The sequence below is a fragment of the Corythoichthys intestinalis genome, chromosome 19 (genome assembly GCF_030265065.1).
Source record: "Corythoichthys intestinalis isolate RoL2023-P3 chromosome 19, ASM3026506v1, whole genome shotgun sequence".
In the NCBI taxonomy this organism is placed as follows: Eukaryota; Metazoa; Chordata; class Actinopteri; order Syngnathiformes; family Syngnathidae; genus Corythoichthys; species Corythoichthys intestinalis.
The window spans coordinates 18,273,971-18,295,546 of NC_080413.1; the positions used below are offsets into that span (position 1 = coordinate 18,273,971).

At 41.4% G+C, this 21,576-nt stretch overlaps 1 protein-coding gene across 2 annotated transcripts in view; it reads right to left on the reverse strand.

The window, feature by feature from the left end:
• zbtb2b (zinc finger and BTB domain containing 2b) overlaps nt 1-21,576 on the reverse strand; it is a 26,440-nt gene continuing 4,864 nt past the window's right edge. Inside the window, exons 1-3 of one of the 2 annotated variants that reach the window (XM_057823307.1) lie at nt 18,718-19,291; nt 6,331-6,511; nt 2-3,782 (exon numbers count right to left, since the gene is read on the reverse strand). In XM_057823307.1, coding sequence (XP_057679290.1) covers nt 2,447-3,782; nt 6,331-6,503 — 1,509 coding nt within the window. In that variant the 5' untranslated portion in view covers nt 6,504-6,511; nt 18,718-19,291 and the 3' untranslated portion in view covers nt 2-2,446. Of the gene's footprint in view, nt 3,783-6,330; nt 6,512-18,717; nt 19,292-21,576 lie in introns of those variants that run through there. The other variant, XM_057823308.1, reaches the window with a different exon arrangement.

Here is a 21,576-nt window from a genome sequence, read left to right on the forward strand (position 1 = left end):
TTATGCTAATGTCAATAATGCCATTTGCCATTATAAAGATCTATTTTGTAACACCTTCCTAAAAGTTGAATTACAAGAAAGTCAATGTTATCAAAAGACACATTTTATTGTTTGTTCTTCATTTAAAAAAAAAAAACAACAAAGCTAATGATAAAGAAAACAAAATAAAAGTCACATTCCTGAGAGCACATATTGATCACAGTAGATGTCAAACGAGCTTTGAGAGGGAACATTAGCTTGTGTTACTCAAGTATTTTGGGATGGACTCGTCCTGATGTCCCCATACCAACATGGAAAACACACACTCCAACACACAGGACGGTGTCAAACTTTTGTCATCTTCCTGAGATATTCACATAATGTATACACACATTGAGCAGTTCATGAGTCTTAGGAAAAAAATTATACGTTTCTGAGAGCCACACAGGTGTATGCCCATGTTGGTGCAATGCAGCAGTCAAACAGCGCCATCTAGCCACAAAACTGGAGTAACTCCAACAATGCGACCAGATTTTTCTTTGCACCATTTTTGAAAAAAAAATCAAATCCTCTATTCTAGATGAGGAGAACATGAGTTATGCTAGTGTAACAATAACTATAAGAAAGAAAGCCATCCGAAGAAAAGTGTATCTCTATGTCAGTATGCCCTCCCCAAAACACTATATAACGTTTTAAAAATAAAAATGTTTAAAACCGTTTGTCTGAAAACACACAACCCCCCCCCCCATATTTTGTAAAATAATAATTTCACCCTAAAATATCCAACTGTAGTTGGTATTAATAAGTATCACTTAGTTTTCTTTAAAGAAAATGTGTACATTTTTTGCTGTATTTGGATAAAAGCTAAAAACGCACCCCAATTTTTTTTATTTTTTATTTTTCAAAATAACTTTTTTGTTAAGGAAAAAATATAACAGAGATACATGCTTTTCATTGGAATAGGCCCCATTTCCTACATAGTACAGGGATGGAACCAATGAACAAAAACTGTCCGATCAGGTAGTAACTACCATTTTTACAAGGTCATTGATTTAAGGCTACAGTCTTAACTATTCGTCTCGCCAGTCCTCAATACATGTGAATCTTCTAAATCAAATGCATTTTTATTCCGAAAGCTACATTTTCTTACAATAAGACTCTTTGTAAATTATACCACTGTGTATAAAATTAGAAATATTTAAAAAGGGCGTTGGATTCAAGTTTTCATTCCTGCTTTAACCTTTTTGTTCACACTTTAATGTGGTGGAAAGTAAATGTGCTTCCCAGAGATGGATGTCGTGATTAACAAATGAACAAGGTGCAAATTGTGTTCATTAAATTTTGCTGCTCACAAAACACAAAATGGAAGACGTCAAGAGCACAGATTGTCTCGGGCGCGTGTCTTTGTGGAATTTAGTAGAAATTCTAAGGAGTCTCCCTACAGCAAAGCAATACTAGATTGTATGTACAGTATTGGCCTCACAACTACACATCGACCCTGCCAGTCGAGCCCCTCGCTTCCTGTTTGAAAGCACCTGTCCTCACCGCAGCTCCAGTGAGATGGGACGTGTCGTTTGAGCCTTTATCAATATCCTAGTAGTATACTGAATTGTTCAAGTACTAGAGCACTCAGTTTACACTAGTAAGGCGATTTGTGTACTAGTGAAATGTGTTAGTAATAACCTTTTTGTTCACTACTGCCTTCCACCGTTTGACATTTCTGCACACAAGTACAACGGCTACAACTCATTAGAAGGCAATTACATTACATTAGTGTGGCTGGTGGGGTCCACTCGTTGACACCAGTGTGCAATAACAATGACAAATAAACTAGTTAACATCTAGTTGAGAAAGGGTCACCAACCTTTTAAAGCTACTTTTTTGGTACTGCTATACAGTAAATTTGCTCAAATACTGCTCCATAATATTCAACAATAAGAGAAACTGACAATCACTAATATTCAACATAAATGTGTGTAAGTGTGATTACATTTTTCATACATTCCTATAAATGATGATGTCTTATCACAGGTGAGAAATCTCTAGAAAGGGACCATGAGCAACTATGTTGGGAACCCTAATCTCGCCCTTACTAGTAGTATGACTAATAGCACACAAATGTCATATACTGCAGTTTTGCCTTACTAGTAACATGTAATTGTTCTACTTTTGTGCAGAAATGTCATAATGTAGTAAATATTGTGTGCTCTAGTAATAAATCTGTCTGCTAGTCATTTACTTGTGTACTAAATTGAATGTTGGAGGGAAAAAAATGCTCAAATGGCTTTCCATACAGATAAGACAAGATGGCAGGTTATTTCCCCTTTGTTCCACTGAAGTTGATGTGAATGGAACAAAACAAGATTGGATCTCCCACTCAAAAACAAAACCCTGACTGACTTTTGTTAGCTTAGTCTTGAGTTATAAGTTAGGGAACAAAAAGAGGAAGAATTGGAAGTTTTGGCAACTATTCCACCAGGATGTCCTCAGCCTTGATGGCCTCAAGTGGCGTGCCCGAGTTGGACAGATCCGATCCGTCGTCTTTGGAGAGCTCATCGTGTGGAAGCATCAGAGCGGCGCCGCCCTGCAGCCCTGCGAGGCCCCCTTGCGTGAAGCACAGGTGCTTGATGACCTCGTTGGGGCTAGAGAAAGTGGTGGCGCAAATGTTACACTTGTAGGGCTTGGACGTGGCCAGGAACATGGCCTCCATTTGGCTGCTGTCGTCGCCGGCTGCACACAGCTCCATGCTCTGGCGGTCCACCAGCGTGTAGGCGTCGGCGCCCTGGTTGAGGCACACGTGGCGGGCGGCCTGGTTGGCACGGCAGAAGCTCTTGCCGCAGGCGCTGCACTTGAAAGGCTTGCCCGTGTGAATATACATGTGCTCACGCCAGTGGCTCTTCTGGATGAACTTACGGCCGCACGTGCAGCACTCGTATTTCCGCCGTTTCAGCTCGCGGTCTAGGTCGCCATTCTCCAAGTTGTCGATGTCGGCGATGTCCGAGGGGGGCGGCGTGTCCGCCTGGGAGTTCGGGCCGCCCGCACCCCAGCTGGATGTGGACACCTCGGCACGCGGAGAGTCCGAATTGTTACCCGAAGCCAGAGTCTGCTCGCCATCGCTAATGATCTCCACCGCGGCGACTCTACTTCCCTTCAGAAGTCCCTCCACCTCAGGCACGCTCTGTTCGGCGACCATTACGGGTGACGGAACATTTTGGGTCTCCACTGCCTGGGCGTGTTGCAGGAGGTGCTCCCTCAGCAGGCTCCTCTGGTTGAAGCGACTCCTGCATAGGTGGCAAGAGTAGTGCTTACGGAAGGACGAGCTCCTCTTCATGATGCTGGGCTTCACATGCAAGATGGCGTTGGCAGATGCGCCGCCATCCACGCCAGGAGACTCAGATGCTGCCTCTTCTGCGGCAGGTTGGACCCCGCTTGTGGATGCCTCCGCTTCTGGGGGGGAAGCGGCCGGCTTGGATGTCATCGCGAGTGTCGGGTACTGAGCCTCCGATCCAAGTGTCTCCATGTCGACAGGAGAGGACAGTGGCAAGCGGGCCGACAGCGCCGCCTGCTGGTCGGCGATCTGGATGCCGTAGAGGGAGGTGGAGAGGTTGATGCTCTGCTCAGGGTGCGTGTACACAGACTGGCTGGCCTCTTGCAACAGAGGGTAGGCGTGCAGGAAACGCACACCCTGCTCCAGACGTGTGGGGTCTATGAGCTGGGGGGCCAGCTTGCCAGTATACATCAGGTTCAGCAGGTAACTGAAGATGTCAGGCTGGATGTCTGTCGCCTTCAGGCGAACACAGTCACTGAAACAAAATTATCAACCTTGAGTAATTTTAATCTAGGGCTATTATAGAAAAATAAATGTAAGCAAAGTTCTGACAATCATTTGATCTAGTTTCCGATGAAAACATTAAGCAAAATATCGTTATGATGAATAACCTATACCCCCCCCCACACACACACACACATACACGAGTGCTGAGGTCACCAAGACTCGCTAGTACCTCAGAACTGTGCTCACAACACAAAGCCAGATATGAAAGTAATTACAAACATTATTATTTTTTTAAATAGAAAAAGCAGCAGCTTGTAACTTAGGTACCAGAGTATAATTTGTTCCACTACATCATGGAGACCTTGTGGTTCCAAAATCTCCCTTACAGGGCGAAGTATTGCCTACACACCCCATATGGCCGACCCACTGCATTTTTTCCCCCTTTTTTTAATTCAGCCCGCTGAGCACGGGTGTTACTAAATTAAGAAGTTAATACTTGTTACCACTTTTTTTGAGAACGTACTTTTTCTAAAGCAGTCTTCCTTAATAGAGTGAGTTGGAGCTTATCTAAGCTGCTTTAATGGGGTACATGGGTTTGGCTAGATTGCCGCCTTGACAGGCTACAGTAGACGAAGTAGAAATGTTCTGCATAATTGATTATTTGACCGCTAAATATTTTGTTTACTGTGTAGAATTGATTGTTCATTAAGCAAAATGGAGCAACCTACTTGGGTTTTGAGTTTTAAGAGGCACTATTGTTAAAAAACATTCATACATTCTGCTGTCCTTCAAAATACAGTGGGGCAAATAATTATTTAGTCAACCATCAATTGTGCAAGTTCTCCTACTTGAAAAGATTAGAGAGGCCTGTAATTGTCAACATGGGCAAACCTCAACCATGAGAGACAGAATGTAGAAAAAAAAACAGAAAATCACATTGTTTGATTTTTAAAGAATTTATTTGCAAATCATGGTGGAAAATAAATATTTGGTCACCTACAAACAAGCAAGATTTCTGGCTCTCAAAGAGCTCTAACTTCTTCTAACGAGGTCTAACGAGGCTCCACTCGGTACCTGTAATAATGGCACCTGTTTTAACTCATTATCGGTATAAAAGATACCTGTCCACAACCTCAGTCAATCACACTCCAAACTCCACTATGGCCAAGACCAAGGAGCTATCGAAGGACACCAGAGACAAAATTGTAGACCTGCACCAGGCTGGGAAGACTGAATCTCCAATAGGTAAAACGCTTGGTGTAAAGTAATCAACTTTGGGAGCAATTATTAGAAAATGGAAGACATACAAGACCGCTGATAATCTCCCTCCATCTGGGGCTCCATGCTAGATCTCACCCCGTGGCGTCAAAATGATAACAAGAACGGTGAGCAAAAATCCCAGAACCACACGGGGGGACCTAGTGAATGACCTACAGAAAGCTGGGACCACAGTAACAAAGGCTACTATCAGTAACACAATGCGCCGCCAGGGACTCAAATCCTGCACTGCCAGACGTGTCCCCGTGCTGAAGAAAGTACACATCAAGGCCCGTCTGCGGTTCGCTAGAGAGCATTTGGATGATCCAGAAGAGGACTGGGAGAATGTGTTATGGTCAGATGAAACCAAAATAGAACTTTTTGGTAGAAACACAGGTTCTTGTGTTTGGAGGAGAAAGAATACTAAATTGCATCCGAAGAACACCATACCCACTGTGAGGCATGGGGGGGAAACATCATGCTTTGGGGCCTTTTTTCTACAAAGGGACCAGGACGACTGATCTGTGTAAAGGAAAGAATGAATGGGGCCATGTATCGAGAGATTTTGCGTGAAAATCTCCTTCCATTAGCAAGGATATTGAAGATGAGACGCGGCTGGGTCTTTCAGCATGACAATGATCCCAAACACACGGCCAGGGCAACAAAGGAGTGGCTTCATAAGAAGCATTTCAAGGTCCTGGAGTGGCCTAGCCAGTCTTCAGATCACAACCCCATAGAAAATCTGTGAAGGGAGTTGAAAGTCCGTGTTGCCCAACGACAGCCACAAAACATCACTGCTCTGGAGGAGATCTGCATGGATGAATGGGCCAAAATACCAGCAACAGTATGTGAAAAGCTTGTGAAGAGTTACAGAAAACGTTTGGCCTCCGTTATTGCCAACAAAGGGTAAATAACAAAGTCTAGAGATTAACTTTTGGCATTGACCAAATATTTATTTTCCACCATGCTTTGCAAATAAATTCTTTAAAAATCAAACAATGTGATTTTCTGGGGGGGGGGGGGGGTTTCCCCACATACTGTCTCTCATGGTTGAGGTTTACCCATGTTGACAATTACAGGCCTCTAATATTTTGAAGGGGGAGAACTTGCGCAATTAGTGGTTGACTAAATACTTATTTGTCCCACTGTATTAAGGGTCCGTACTGGTTATTTGGACAAAGGTTAAACGGCACATTGCAAGCTAAATGTAGTTGCTTCACTTAGTTTCTCTCTCTAACATAAAAGGTATATTTGTGAAAGTGTACTGATAAAATCCACATTCCTGCTTATCTTGTGTGTGGTCTTATTGTTTTCTGTACCTGTCCTGGTGTATGAAGAGCATTCTAAAGTAGTTGGAGAATGCAGCCAGCACGGCCTTGTGGGCTTTAAAGAACACATCTCCGATGGCCACAGTGCAGTCACACAGGAAGCCAAACTCTCTCTGAGCGTTGAGCTGCTGCAGCAGGATAAGACCGTGGTTGGCCAACTCCATTCTTCAACCTGCACGCACACATGAGCACACATGCAACAGTCAGTTTCCTGTCTGTGACAGAGACCGGAGGCAACAGCAACCGCACGGGGATGCTGGCTTTTTTATAAGCTCTATAGCTGAACAACATAGAGTAGCAGCTAAACAAATTCAATCTATAATCAGAATTAAAAATGTTTGCTAAGACAGAGGGCTCATTATGAACATTTAATTTCCTGAGCAGCACACTCATATGACCAGTGTGGTTGAACGCTTGTCCTTCCATGATTCCTCAGATAGAAACCTCCTGTTATGTTGAGGGTCAAACTGACCTATTTAAGAAATAATTAAAGATGTTTTAGGGAGGCAGACTTCTTACATCGGTGGCTACTGGAAACAGCACAAACTGTAAACGTTAATCTTTACCTTGACAAAGTGAAGACCCATAACCTTCTTTGTCATTGCCACCAATAAAAAGTCTTTGCTTCACAGCTCGCTCAGTGGATTCATCACTAGAACAATGGAAAAAGCCAAAGAACTCAAATTGAAGATTTGGACATTTTAGGGAATTCAACTAAAAATACAGAGCTCACCAGTTCCAACAACCGCATTTACAAATTATTTTAGTATTGTCACCACTTTGTGATGGTCTGGAATAAGACAACCAAATTTAGAAGGAACAAACCAAACAAGCATTTCGAAGTCCAAAGATTTTGCATAAGCTCAACTCTGGTTTTGAGATTAGGGCTCCGGGTCGTGTGAAGTCAATCTCTGGGGACGTGTAAGAGGGCGACATATCCCACTGACCAATCACGACTAGTTGCTGTCGACCCCCAGAGGTCACTGGGAAAATGGGACGGCTTGAGGGCATCACATGATCAGAGAAGTGGGCGTCGGCCCGCATTCCCGAGGCAGAACTAGTTTTACTCCCCAACCCCCTTGCGGAGGAGGATGAAGGACCAGCAATTTCTCCATACAGGAAGGCAGAGTGTAAAACAGTTGTAATGTTCTTCAGCCATTGGATGGGTTACGTCAATATCAATTGATGTCCCGCTCACCCAACACTTATGACATTCATGTCATCAGTGTATCCTATGAAAAGTAGCTACGTATAATGTCACCAACCAAGTCAATGAATGAATGGGTTGATACACAAAAATATGCTTTTTATTTCTGAACAGAAGACTTAAAAATTGTGTCATTGGATTGTTTTTCTCTCAAACCAAACAATTTATGTCTAAATGTTCAATGCTCAGTAATTACATACACAGTAGAGACAATTAATTGAGAAATAGAAATGACAAAACTAGAAGTAGTAGAGGTAAAGGAGTTGAACTGGGAATTACAAAATAATAGTAAAACTTGAAGTAGCAGCCACAGTTTTAGTAACGGCAGTATCATTTAGAGCAGTGGAAGGTTTCATAGCAGCAGGTGTAATAGAAGAAGCAACAGAGTACTAATACTAGTTGTACTGTGATTTGTATTTAAGAATTTTGACCATCACTCTTTATACACAGCATACAAATACAGCCTATTGAAATACAAATACACCCTATTGAAAGAAGTTTATTGACCTACTGCCACTCACTGGCCTGGGGTACAAACTAACTGCAGTTAGGTTTTTTTTTTTGTTTTTGCAGCCGTAATAAACAACATTTATCACCATTGATTATTTACTGTCCTGTTGAATTAAACGGCATTAGTTATTCGTAGCCTTTAAAGCGGCGACTTATTGTGAACAACAGCCTATCTCGCCATATGCCTCTACCAGATGGTCGCACACCCGGAGTGTGGTGCTGCTACCCTCAGGTCTCTGCCCTCACTGGAAATGGGGTATTTCTTGCCACTGTGACCAAGTATTTGCTAATAGCGATATAAAAATGTCATTTTTAAACCTTTCTGACTCGGGAAACATGAATAGGGTTTTTAACTTGAGTCTTCTCCAGCTGATTGACACCTCATCTACAGTACAATAGATGAGCCATATGAACCGCTACACAACCAATGTCTCCAAATTTGAATTGATGATTCCTATTGCCACACGTCAAGGTCCGTTGTCCATGGCAGTCACATTAAATCCACAAAAACAGGCCAGCTGTGACACGAAATCAGGTGGACAGCAGGATGGTCAAATGTGTCAAGTTGTGATTGCTGTGGATACCCATTCAGATGTTTATACTGTCATAAAAGTGCAACAACGTTCACAGAGTGGATGACAAACTAGTCTGCCAAAATTTACCAGGTCAAATTCAACAAACCTGGCAGCGAGTAAATGAATCAATGTGACAAAATTTAGCGTTGATCTGTAGTGGAACTGTGTTTTGGATCTCAAAGACCTTTTCTGGGTTTGTCACATTCTTTATTTGTTTTAGGGCTGTCAAAATTATCGCGTTAACGGGCAGTAATTAGTTTTTTAAAATTAATCACGTTAAAATATTTGACGCAATTAACGCACATGCCCCGCTCAAACAGATTAAAATGACAGTACAGTGTAATGCCCGCTTGTTACTTGTTTTTTGGTGTTTGGCGCCCTCTGCTGGCGCTTGGGCCCAACTGATTTTATGGGTTAGTACCATGAGTGAGTATGGTGTAATTATTGACATCAACAATGGCGAGCTACTAGTTGATGTTTTGATTGAAAATTTTACAAATTTTAATAAAATTAAATTAAGAAAGGTTTTAATATAAAATTTCTATAACTTGTACTAACATTTATCTTTTAAAGAAATACAAGTCTTTCTATCCATGGATCACTTTAAGAGAATGTTAATAATGTTAATGACATCTTGTTGATTTATTGTTATAATAAACAAATACAGTACTTATGTACCGTATGTTGAATGTATAAATCCGTCTTGTGTCTTATCTTTCCATTCCAACAATAATTTACAGAAAAATATGGCATATTTTATAGATGGTTTGAAATGCGATTAATTACGATTAATTAATTTCTAAGCTGTAATTAACTCGATTAAAAATTTTAATCGTTTGCCAGCCCTAGTTTGTTTGTTTGTTGAGCGTTCTATCCTGTTTTTCCACCGTTGAAAATGTTTTAATGGCAGGCTAGGATTCATGGCAGCAGCTTCATCGCTGTCAATCACGGCACGTCTTGGCGTGCGATGGTTTACAGGCCCTGGGCCATTGCATTCTACCACAGGTCTAACATGGCACATGTGGTCTGGGGGGAGGTATAAAGTCGGGCCTGACTGGGGAGCTTCATTAGAGTCTATGATGGGCACAAATGTTGCACCAAAACTGCCTTAGTATCCACGTTACATCGATAAAATACTAAAAACAAAAACATGTCAGACCTTGATCCGAACGTGGGAGATGCAAGGGCCTTCAGAATGTGATGAGTCAAAAGCTAACATACAAGCATCCGTGGTAGAGCATGTGCTGAACCTCTCTGAACAATTGAGCCTCCAGGGCTCAACAGCCCCTTCCCAAACACCTTGTCACGGATACCATGATAGACCATAAAAAAAACTTGCCAAGACTTGAATACGGACAAAAAGAACCACCAAAATCTCATGGCCAACTATGTTTAAAGCAAACAGGGTTGCCGTAGCCACCTGGAACATTTAAAATGCAGCAAAAACATTGCAACTAAAGATCATACACATGTAAGGACAAGTGCCATATCACATCACTTATGTTGTGAATTTTCCAATGCAGGTAACATAACTTCTGAATAATTTTTCAATTTCAATACACTTTCTTTTTAGCTAATTACAAGCTGTATAGCCCGGCATACTACTTGTACTAGGTTGTTGGGGCCAAGGTTTGTTAAATCGACACATAACAAACCTCGAAATCAGGGCTTCTCTTTGAATTTTGGCCGCCAATTCAGTGGTTCCACACTTACCACTATGGGCTGCAAGTTTATTAATCTTGCTCCCCTGAAAAAGTTTTTTTAAATGAGTCTCAGGGCACTTACACATTAGACCAAGAGGACCACAGCCTGGTTGGAGAGCTACCTCGCAACAACACTTGCAAATGACTTGTTGAAAAGGTGTAGTATTCACACTGCGCAAACACTACTGTATTGATGTCACTCTCTACAAGTGTGTCAAATTTGGTTAAAATCGGGCAATTCCTAATTCAATTCAATTGCAATTCTGCAACCCGATTCTTTCTATTATTAATTTTCGATACTTATTGGTGGTACTTCGATACAAAACCTACCTAAGAACACTCGCAGACGCTTATACTACAAATGTGTACATTTTCAAGCAAATCTGTCAAACCCTTTTAGAGTCCATTGGTAACGAATACACAGACACACCCACACAAAATTCAATTCATATATACACTCACCGGCCACTTTATTAGGTACACCATGCTAGTAACGGGTTGGACCCCCTTTTGCCTTCAGAACTGCCTGAATTCTTTGTGGCATAGATTTAACAAGGTGCTGGAAGCATTCCTCAGAAAGTTTGGTCCATATTGACATGATGGCATCACACAGTTGGTGTAGATTTGTCGGCTGCACATCCATGATGCGAATCTCCCGTTCCACCACATCCCAAAGATGCTCTATTGGATTGAGATCTGGTGACTGTGGAGGCCATATGAGTACAGTGAACTCATTGTCATGTTCAAGAAACCAGTCTGAGACGATTCCAGCTTTATGACATGGCGCATTATCCTGCTGAAAGTAGCCATCAGAAGTTGGGTACATTGTGGTCATAAAGGGATGGACATGGTCAGCAACAATACTCAGGTAGGCTGTGGCGTTCCAACGATGCTCAATTGGTACCAAGGGGCTCAAAAAGTGCCAAGAAAATATTCCCCACAGCATTACACCACCACAACCAGCCTGAACCGTTGATACAAGGCAGGATGGATCCATGGTTTCATGTTGTTGACGCCAAATTCTGACCCTACCATCCGAATGTCGCAGCAGAAATCGAGACTCAGACCAGGCAACGTTTTTCCAATCTTCTATTGTCCAATTTCGATGAGCTTGTGCAAATTGTAGCCTCAGTTTCCTGTTCTTAGCTGAAAGGAGTGGCACCCGGCGTGGTCTTCTGCTGCTGTAGCCCATCTGCCTCAAAGTTCGACGTACTGTGCGTTCAGATATGCTCTTCTGCCTATCTTGGTTGTAGGGTGGTTATTTGAGTCACTGTTGCCTTTCTATCAGCTCGAACCAGTCTGGCCATTCTCCTCTCACCTCTGGCATCAACAAGGCATTTCCGCCCACAGAACTGCCGCTCACTGGATATTTTTTCTTTTTCGGACCATTCTCTGCAAAACCCTAGAGATGGTTGTGTGTGAAAATCCCAGGAGATCAGCAGTTTCTGAAATACTCAGACCAGCCCTTCCGGCACCAACAACCATGCCACGTTCAAAGTCACTCAAATCACCTTTCTTCCCTATACTGATGCTCGGTTTGAACTGCAGGAGATTTTCTTAAACCATGTCTACATGCCTAAATGCACAGAGTTGCCGCCATGTGATTGGCTGATTAGAATTAAGTGTTAACGAGCAGTTGGACAGGTGTACCTAATAAAGTGGCCGGTGAGTGTAAGTTCAGATAGGTTATCAAATATCAATCACGACACCATTGTGCCATCTTCAAATGTCTTGTTTGGTTGACCAAAAGAACTCAAAAAACTACTTCCTGTTATTGAACACCACAGAAGAAACTACTTTAGTCATAACTCAACAATCTGCTTAAAAATGTCCTCAAAGTCACATTATTTGATAAAACTCTCCCTAATTGTACAGTATATTTATAGCCCAAATTCAATGGATAATCGGTTCACTTATAATAGTATAATCAATTGATATAATAATGGATTTGTTTCGCTTGCTAAAAACACAAGGAAGACATTCACCATATATCCCCAAACAGTCACCAGGGATGTTTATTTGCTCAAATGCAGATGGGAGGAAGGCATCTAATAAAGAACTGCTTTTATTTGACGGTATTATTTGAATCAAAATAATGATTACAGCTTCAGTTATTCAACAATGAAAAGGCAAGAACCACACATTTACAAGCTTAAATATATTGAAAGTCAACTTCTTAGTGTCTGTGTGCGTACAACAGCTGGTAAAAAGTGGTTTGAAAGGTTCCTGGACAGGTGTCATTAAAAATATATTTCAAATCCAAACTACAAGTGATCTCTTTTAATTTGAGCCATCCAATTAGCCCAAATGTCTACTATACAAAGAGATTCTTCAGTGTTAGTTCCTTTTAGTGCACAAGAAGAGATGAAGAGTTGTGACCAGACAACTCGCAACTGCTACATCAAACAGTTCCCGACTTGAGAAGGATATTGCTTTACTGTAGCAAACTACTCACCCAACCTTACCCTGTGATTTTTTTTCTTCTTTCCCAAGCTCTGGAGGGGTCATCAAAGGAACCCGATGAGGAAGTTAAACCACGTCAAGATGGCCGTGACGACAGAGCTGTGGAGGATCATGGAATACTCCTTCCAGGGATGCATATAGGTGTGGAAGAGAAAGCTGGGAGAAGTGTGCTGGACTCGAGTAGAATTACTTTGGAGTTTTAGTTTGTTTCTTTTTAAATTGGATTTGAAATATATATTTTGTAACACCAGTCCTGGAACTTATCGAACATATTTTGTATGTTTCAAGTGGCACAATTCCAATTTCATGCTCAAATGGCGCAATAGAGTTGTGCGTCATGGCTGCAAACATTTGGGGGAAAAATGCATGAGATCGTAAAATTTGAGATCATAATCACGCATTTTCCAAATGGGTACTAATAACTGATATGTATTGGATATTTGACAATGATCGTGCAACTTAGCCACACAGATTGGATACAGCCCATCAATGTCAACTTGATGTCACTCAAACAGTGTACTCAGGCTGAATATACTCCAGCAGCTGACTACAAAAAATATAAAACACCTACTGCAAATATAAACTACAGCCACACAGCATAAATCATTGAAAAATGCCCAGAACTACTAAATACTATGTAACCCTTGATATTGTTATTATTGGTCATGTCTGTTTTTGTCACTGTCTGGCATTGATGCTTGTGGACTTGCATCCGCACACTTTAGGATTCAGTGCATTCGAGTTGATTCATTTGCTACGACACTGAAACACAGCTATACTGGAAATGTGCCTCGTAAACTGTAAATGGAAATAGGAGATGCAGTATAGACATTATTAACCCAATTCACATGAAGTTAAGATGTTATGTTAAATAAAACCAGAATACAACTCGCTAATTATGTTCAACTTATTTTTAATTGAATGAAAAGTCATTGGACAGCCTTAATTTGTTCCCTCATTTGTCACTGGCTCAAAGACGTTTAGAATAGACATCTGGTATGAAAACGCCACGGTTTCAAAGCCGCCAAAATTTTCCGTCATACCGTCTCTAAGGTATTAGCTAGTTTTTAAGTCCCAAAAATGCATGGAGCTATCCCTCACTTGTAGCTGCAAGGCTAAACCTTCCCCCACCAGTTGTTGCTCAGTGTCAGTGAGTCAGCTGTGCTACACGATGGCTGGAGGAGGTAGAACTCCTGAATTTTTTTCCCCCATCGAAGAAAACAAAATCGCTGGTATGGGAATACTTCGGCTACAAAAAAGTTACAGATGGCCGCGGCTTAGAGGAGGAGGGCCAACCGACATGTAAAACATGTTTGCGCAGGATGGCTGCCAAGGAGGCAATACCTCCGATATGATTTCGCATTTATACAAAATTAAAGGTTAGTAAACTGTCATGAACATTTCCCACCAGCTACAAGAGTTAACCCCAGCGTGTTTAGTGTGTCTAGTGGTGGTAAAACGTGTTTTTTTCTATCTGGCAACTGTCTGTGTTGAGAAAGAGAGTGTGTGTGTAATGTAAACATGATACGAGTCATACACATGTGCTTTTATGAAAATTAATTCAATTATGTTTTTTCTGATGGTAATAATGTTGAACTGTTGTGCTATTTTTATTTTTGCTTTAATTGTTGATTGCTGCTGAAGGTCCAGTGACCTTCAGTAAACAAGTTTTACTACCAGCATGCAAGTGTTTTTCTCAATGGTTGACAAATTAACACCTTCAAGTTTTACATGAACAAATCAAAATATGTCCTAAAAGCATGTATTTTTATTACATATTTAAAAAACGTGTATCCATTTTATACAGTGTTAATGTTCATTAGGAGTACCAGAGGCATCAGCGTATAATAGGGCAGGCACATATAAGCATTCACACTGACATTATAACCTATGGAAAATTTAAAATATTAATCTACTCAAGGTTTTGACACGTAGGAGTATGTAAGCCTGTTGCAATATGCAATAATTCCATTTATCGCAGGGTAAAATAAAATCATGGCAGTAAGTTTTCCGCCGCAATTTATCGCCTCGCATGCACGTGTGTACTTTCGCGGCAGACGTGCTGTTAAAAGTTCGGCTTCCTTGTTACCAACTATGCAAAATGCATCTTCGTTCGGGTCCGGCAAAAAATAGCGGCGGAGCCAATCCGTTCCCATTATATCCTATTGTGCAACGTATACCGGCCGCGCCAGAGCTCCGGATTGACTGCGGACCATCTCCGGCGTGCCGGAGCCTCCGGATGGTTTAGGCTATTTTTTATTTTTGCCAGAGACGCATCTGCAGCAGATCATCATTATAAGGACAACATTAAAAAGGAGGCTGTATAGTGTACTATCATGTGTGTTTTTATGGCAATGATATTAAACACACTACGTGCGGATAACTTTGTTTTTTATAAACACACGGCACTAACAACACTTCCTGAACCTGTGGCTCTCGGCAGGCTGTGCCGCATCACATTAACAAAACAACACCGTTGCGTGCGCTTCAGGGTGCCTCGGAAAACATCCAATCAGATTATTACACATGGAACGCCCTAGCAGAATCTATGAGGAGAAAACTTTTAATTTGCCTAAATGCTTAAGTTATTAAGTGCAATTTTATTATTTTTTTTCTTGAAAAAGACATTTTATGTCTTCTGTGTGGTATTAAAATTATTGTCTTTTACTTAAGAGGCATGGTCTATTGTTTTTAGTTGTGATTTCTTAAAAAGTATTTTTGAATTTAAGAGTAAACATTTATCGCGTTTAAATGGGTGTACTTGATCTATTAATATATACTGTATTCTCACTGTGTTATTGTAAATTGGTTTTAAATTTATAGCTGGAACACCTAAGACATGTTGTGAACGGCTCTCTCCAGACATACACATAAACATGGCAACCATTTTTATTAGGGTTGTTCCGATCATGTTTTTTTGCTCCCAATCCGATCCCGATCGTTTTAGTTTGAGTATCTGCCGATACCGATATTTCCCGATCCAATTGCTTTTTTTTGCTCCCGATTCAGTTCCAATCATTCCCGATAATTTTTCCCGATCATATACATTTTGGCAATGCATTAAGAAAAAAATGAATAAAACTCGGACGAATATATACATTCAACATACAGTACATAAGTACTGTATTTTTTTATTATGACAATAAATCCTCAAGATGGCATTTACATTATTAACATTCTTTCTGTGAGAGGCATCCACGGATAGAAAGACTTGTGACTTTGTATATTGTGACTAAATATTGCGTATTTGTATTTGTTGAGCTTTCAGTAAATGATACTGTAGCCATGCCCCAATGCATGATGGGAAGTGGAACCATGACTGTGCGTAGTGCTACCAATTGATATATCTTCTCTGCGTTGGGAAATAAAATAGGGTGTTAAGAAAAAGATCAATTGCTACCTTGCTTCCCCACATTCTAATCGTAGGGAAACGGACTATAAGCAGGGGTGCACATAATTTTTTTGACCAGGTTCTCAGAGGAGGACCTAGAGATGTGACTTGGTCCTCATTGAGCTTGAGAGCCGACCCGCCTGATGCGATAAATTTATGACAAGCTTTATTTAGAGCCAATTAACTTTAATTAATTATATTAACAATTAATGTTTGATTAACATCAACTGGCACAACAAAATTGCCATTACTTTGAAGTGAAATGTAAAGAAATAAAAAGCACCAATTCAAAATAAAGGGCATTATCCGGCTCCCACATTAACTCCAAGCCTTTTTAAAAGTGGGATGTCCTCCTCATAAGACCTCATTGATTGTGCATGTTTAGCTTTGTAAAATGCGAGCAAAAACACGTTTGTCAGTGCATGTCGCTGTTCATTACCTTTATTCCGCCCTATTCCGCCACTTGTCCATAGGGTGAGTGGGGTCCTGTTTGACATCAATAGTTTGCTTAATTGCCACATGCTCTGTTTTTTTTGTGCTTTTCAAAGTTTGGATGGCTGAAATTCTTTGACCCTACATAAAGTGCGCTGCTCTTATCGGCGACATTGGGATTCTCACGGCACATTTTGTACCGCATTTCCATGCGAGCATCATTTGCTTCTAGCCATGGTACCTCCTGTAGCCACTTTTCAGCAAAAGTCCTTTTTTTCGGTAGCTCTGGTGACGTCTCTGTCGTCTGTCTGTCTTTTGACGGGGGTGGGGGAACACGGAAGTAATTACTCAGTGTGGCCTGCCTCTTCGACATTTTGAAAAGTTATTTTCTCGTGTCCGCCGCAAATACAGTGGTCAGCCATCGGTACGCAAAAGCGTATGGAAGCCGTTGAGGGCCAGCGCGTTTGTCAACGTCTAGTACGCATGCGGACCACTTATGTGCACCCCTGACTATAAGGCTTTAGACAGTTAAAAAAAGGCTCCACAGGCTGCCAAAATTCACCCTACTCATATTACGCTGCCTTTTATCTCTCTATAAAGGTAAAATGGCACCATTACAGATTGAGCGCGTCAATGCGTGAGTGGGTCGTGCAACGCATGCATTATTTACGATAAATATTTTAACGTGATACATTTTTTAAAAAACTTATTACCACCGTTATTGGGATAAATTTGATAACCCTACCTTAAGCCTTAACTAAAGACTCTGGACAAGTGTAACATATTATGTCTGTAACATTAAATACAATTAGAAAACGATTTAATTAAAAAATATATCTATCTATTAAAAAAAGGCATGGCCGATATTTTTTTGCCGATTCCGATACTTTGAAAATGACGTGATCGGACCCGATCGCCGATCGATCGGGACATCTCTAATTTTTTATCCTTTTTTGAGACCCGATCTAAAACATCGCTCCCTATTATTGACTAAGCTGCTACAGCCTAACCCCCCCCCCCCCCTTTACCTGTCTGCAATTTTGTCTGATTTCCATATATTGTCTTGTAAACAATGCTGAACTTGTATCCCTCTCGTAAAATATGCTCAGGTGTTGTCGTTGGGACTCTGAAATGTCAAACAAAGTAGCCATCTTGTGTATCCCAGACTATGTATTTGTGTTTCGTCTACCTTTTTTCCATGTTTGTGGATGTCGCTCATATTGTTTGTGTTTATTTGTATATTTATGTGTTACTATGATAAAAGCAATAAAAAAAGATTTAAAATAAAAAAAAAATGGGGGGGGGGGCAATAATATTGCATATCAAAATAATTTATTAGATAAATTATCGCACACTAAAATTTGTTATCGCGACAGGCCTAGGTGTATGCTCAAGTATAAAAAAGACCACAAAAGCACAGAGTAAACATCAAGATGACACCAGATTGGAACCCAGGACCACTCAACTGGGAAGCATACCCTAACCAATGGTTGAGTGATCTTCTATTATTTAATCCCTCAAAAGGTAAAATACATATCTTGCACCGGCCATGTAGTCAATTTATAATTAACACAATTTCCTGAATACACTCAGTTTAGGTCAGACTCCAGTTGATCTTTATAATCAGACAATTGTTTCTAGGCGACATAGCGCCGCCCCCGCTGTGAGGCAGACACGTGGAGCGCTCACTTCCGTAGTACGACTTTAAACTTCTCCACACAGACGTCATTCATCGAGTGTGGAGCGACAGGTGAAGGTTGTGAACGTGTTTTATAAAGGGACAGAGAGGTGAGGGCATAAGTGGACACACAGCGGATTAGACACGCTGCAACGAAGGACGCGACGGCGACCGGAGCGCGTCGTGCCTGCCACCGCCTTTCGGTTTGCTACAAGCTAGCACGAGAAACGGACGTGCGTGCACGCGCGGCCATCACGCACACATCCGCGTACGGAAAGGCGCGCGCGCGCACGCACGTTCGCAAGGGGGATGGGGGTCGCTAGCCACCGCGAACTTCTCCGTATGGCGAACACACGTTAAAAAAATAACGACGCTCTCAAAACAGCGAGGGTAGTTGTGTATGTGTCGCCAGACATTACCTTAGCCGTCGCTGGTCCGTTTAAATTGTCGCCGCCGTGACGCCGCCGCCGAATGTTTCTGTGGTTGTTTGTCACCGGGTGGGGACACGTCCGTCCTCTCCGGGCTCCCAGCAGCTTTGTAAGCTGCTCGTTCAGCGGCGGAGAGGGTCGTCGGTTGTTTTCCGGTTAGGGGGTTTTACGTTACAATCACATGACTGTGGCGAAGGAGCCCAGCCACACGCAACCGTTGCAAGGATCCGTTGGCGTTGGCCAAGGGGGCGGTCGCGTTAACGTTAATTCCCCCCCGCCCCCTCCTACACACACGCCACCAGCCCAAGCAGTGTCCTTTTTTTGTTGTTTGAAATCGCCGTTGGAGCCAAAAAAGCCCCGCGGAGACGAGCCGGCGACTTTAGCCGGCGAGGCTACATGCTAGTTGCTAGCTTACTTGGTGACTCATTCATTGGACGTCAACGTGCTACTGTTTTTTTAAATTTATTTTTAAAATGAACCCGTCAAATAACGTATTAAGATTAACAAAAAAGTGGTACTCTACAGGCGAAAAGGCATGCATCATTGTTGCCAGATAGTTATTGTACATAAATAAAATTCCATTAAAAAAAAAAAAAAGTTATTTTACAGTGTTTTAACAATGTAACACCCCATTCAAATAGTCAATAGTTCTCCTGCTTAAAGTTGAAACTTCCCATCACATTCTCTTGGAGGAAAATAACAAAAAAAACTGTCATTATACCTCACAATTTCCCCAAATTTGCCCCCCCCCCCCCCCCCCCCCAACACACACACACACACACACTAAAACACCCCAAAAATATATTACTTCTCTATTGTGCGCACTCACTATCGGGCAATCTGTACATTCATGACACCCTGCTAAAATACCGTATTCATCACTGGCTATGATGATGCGAGACCTCCCAGTTCCAAATGATTGGACGTCGACAACCATCAATGTACCTGTGGGAGGCAGCACAGAAGTCCCACATGGTACACATTAGGAGTGCGAAAAATATATCAAAATTGTGATACAGTGGGGAGAACAAGTATTTGATACACTGCCAATGGAAAAACCCATTGACAGTGTATCAAATACTTGTTCTCCCCTCTGTATATCGTGATACTTTGCATCCCAAAAGGTTATCGATACGCTCATGTCAAGAATCGAGATAGTTTTAAAAAGGTGTCAATGTTTAAAAAAAATCCCAGATAGCGGACCAACATTGAATAAAGGTTGATTTTCCATCCAAATCATCAGTATGGTTGACATCGAAACGTTCGACGTCAAGTGACGTTGAAACAACATTGTTCTATGGTGTGTCAGACAATAGTTGGGTTAACATTGTTAGTTGTATAGTTGATGATCTAATGTTGACAAATAGTTGATTTATGATTGACCGGGAAATATGACTGAAAAGTCATTGAATCATGGATGAGCGGGCGTTTTGGTTGAAAACATAACAGTGAGTCAGCTTTGTATCAATATTATTAATAATCAAAATGAGGTTTAGGTTTTATAAGGATTTCACTTACCGGCATCTATTGTGCGCACTCACTATCGGGCAATCTGTGCATTCACGACACCCTGCTAAAATATTCATAACTGGCTATATGATAATATGAGACCTCCCAGTTCCAAATGATTGGACGTCTACAACCATCAATGTTGTAATACCTGTGGGAGGCAGCAAAGTCCCACATGGGTACACATTAGGGGTGTGAGAAAAATATCGAAATGGTGATATATCGTGATACTTTGCATCCCGAAAGGTTATCGATACGCTCATGCCAAGAATCGAGATATCATTTTAAAAAAGGGCCAATGTTAAAAAATAAATAAGGAACCAGCAAGATGCTACCAAAATCTTCCACCAGAATGGTATTTCAGTTAACTCTATGGCTGCCATTGACGACGCTCGACGGCCAATCCGTTAAGACTGGGAAGGGCAAAAGAACGTTCGTTCATATGAAACCATAGCATTCCTGGCCTCGCGGCCAGTCTTTCCGATTTTCGGGGCATTTAGAGGTCACTTTCTGTTCATTTTAGGGCATTTACAGGCCACTTCCTGTTGAGTTTGAGTCACTGCCTATTCATTCCCGGGTCACTTCCTGTTCTGTAACCCAAAATCAACAGGAAGTGATTGTCGCCTGTTGATTTTGGGTCACAGAACAAGAAGTGACCCAAAAAAATGCCCCAAAATCAACAGGAAGTGACTGAAAGTCAACAGCTATCACCTGAAATACCCCAAAATCACCTCGTTGCCTGGCAACTGACGTCCATACAAGTGGGAGGGATCCGTTTGAAAAGGGAGGGGTTCATTCGGTGCCACCCTCCCAGTTCAAATGGATTGGACGTCTACTAGTGATAAACTTACAGCAAAAGGATGAAGATAGTTTGTTTTTATTTTTATTAGTTTTGTAGAATAATTTCTTGACTAATGTATCGACAATCGTTCTATAAACATATTGTGAGATCGTTACCGTGAGCTTTGTATCGCAATTCGTATCATGAGGTCCCAATAGGTTCCTACCCCTAGTACACATAAGGCTAGAAAATACAAAGAAAACATGGTAACTACTGTATCTATTAGTTTATCTAGTTACCAGATTAATGCATAACCTCTTTCCATTTTTATTGTGGTAAATGACCCGCGAAACAATTTAGACAAACACTAAACATACCCAGTTCATTCTCTATTTGTGTCCGTCAAACACTTCCGGTTGTTTGCTAATTGGCTGTTGTTTTGTTTCACACTAAATTCAGGCATTAATTATTAAAATAATTGGCTGATCTCTGCATTGACAACACAAAAAGATTTCTTCTGTATCACTTATCCTGTTTAGGGTAGCTAAAGCCTACGCCAT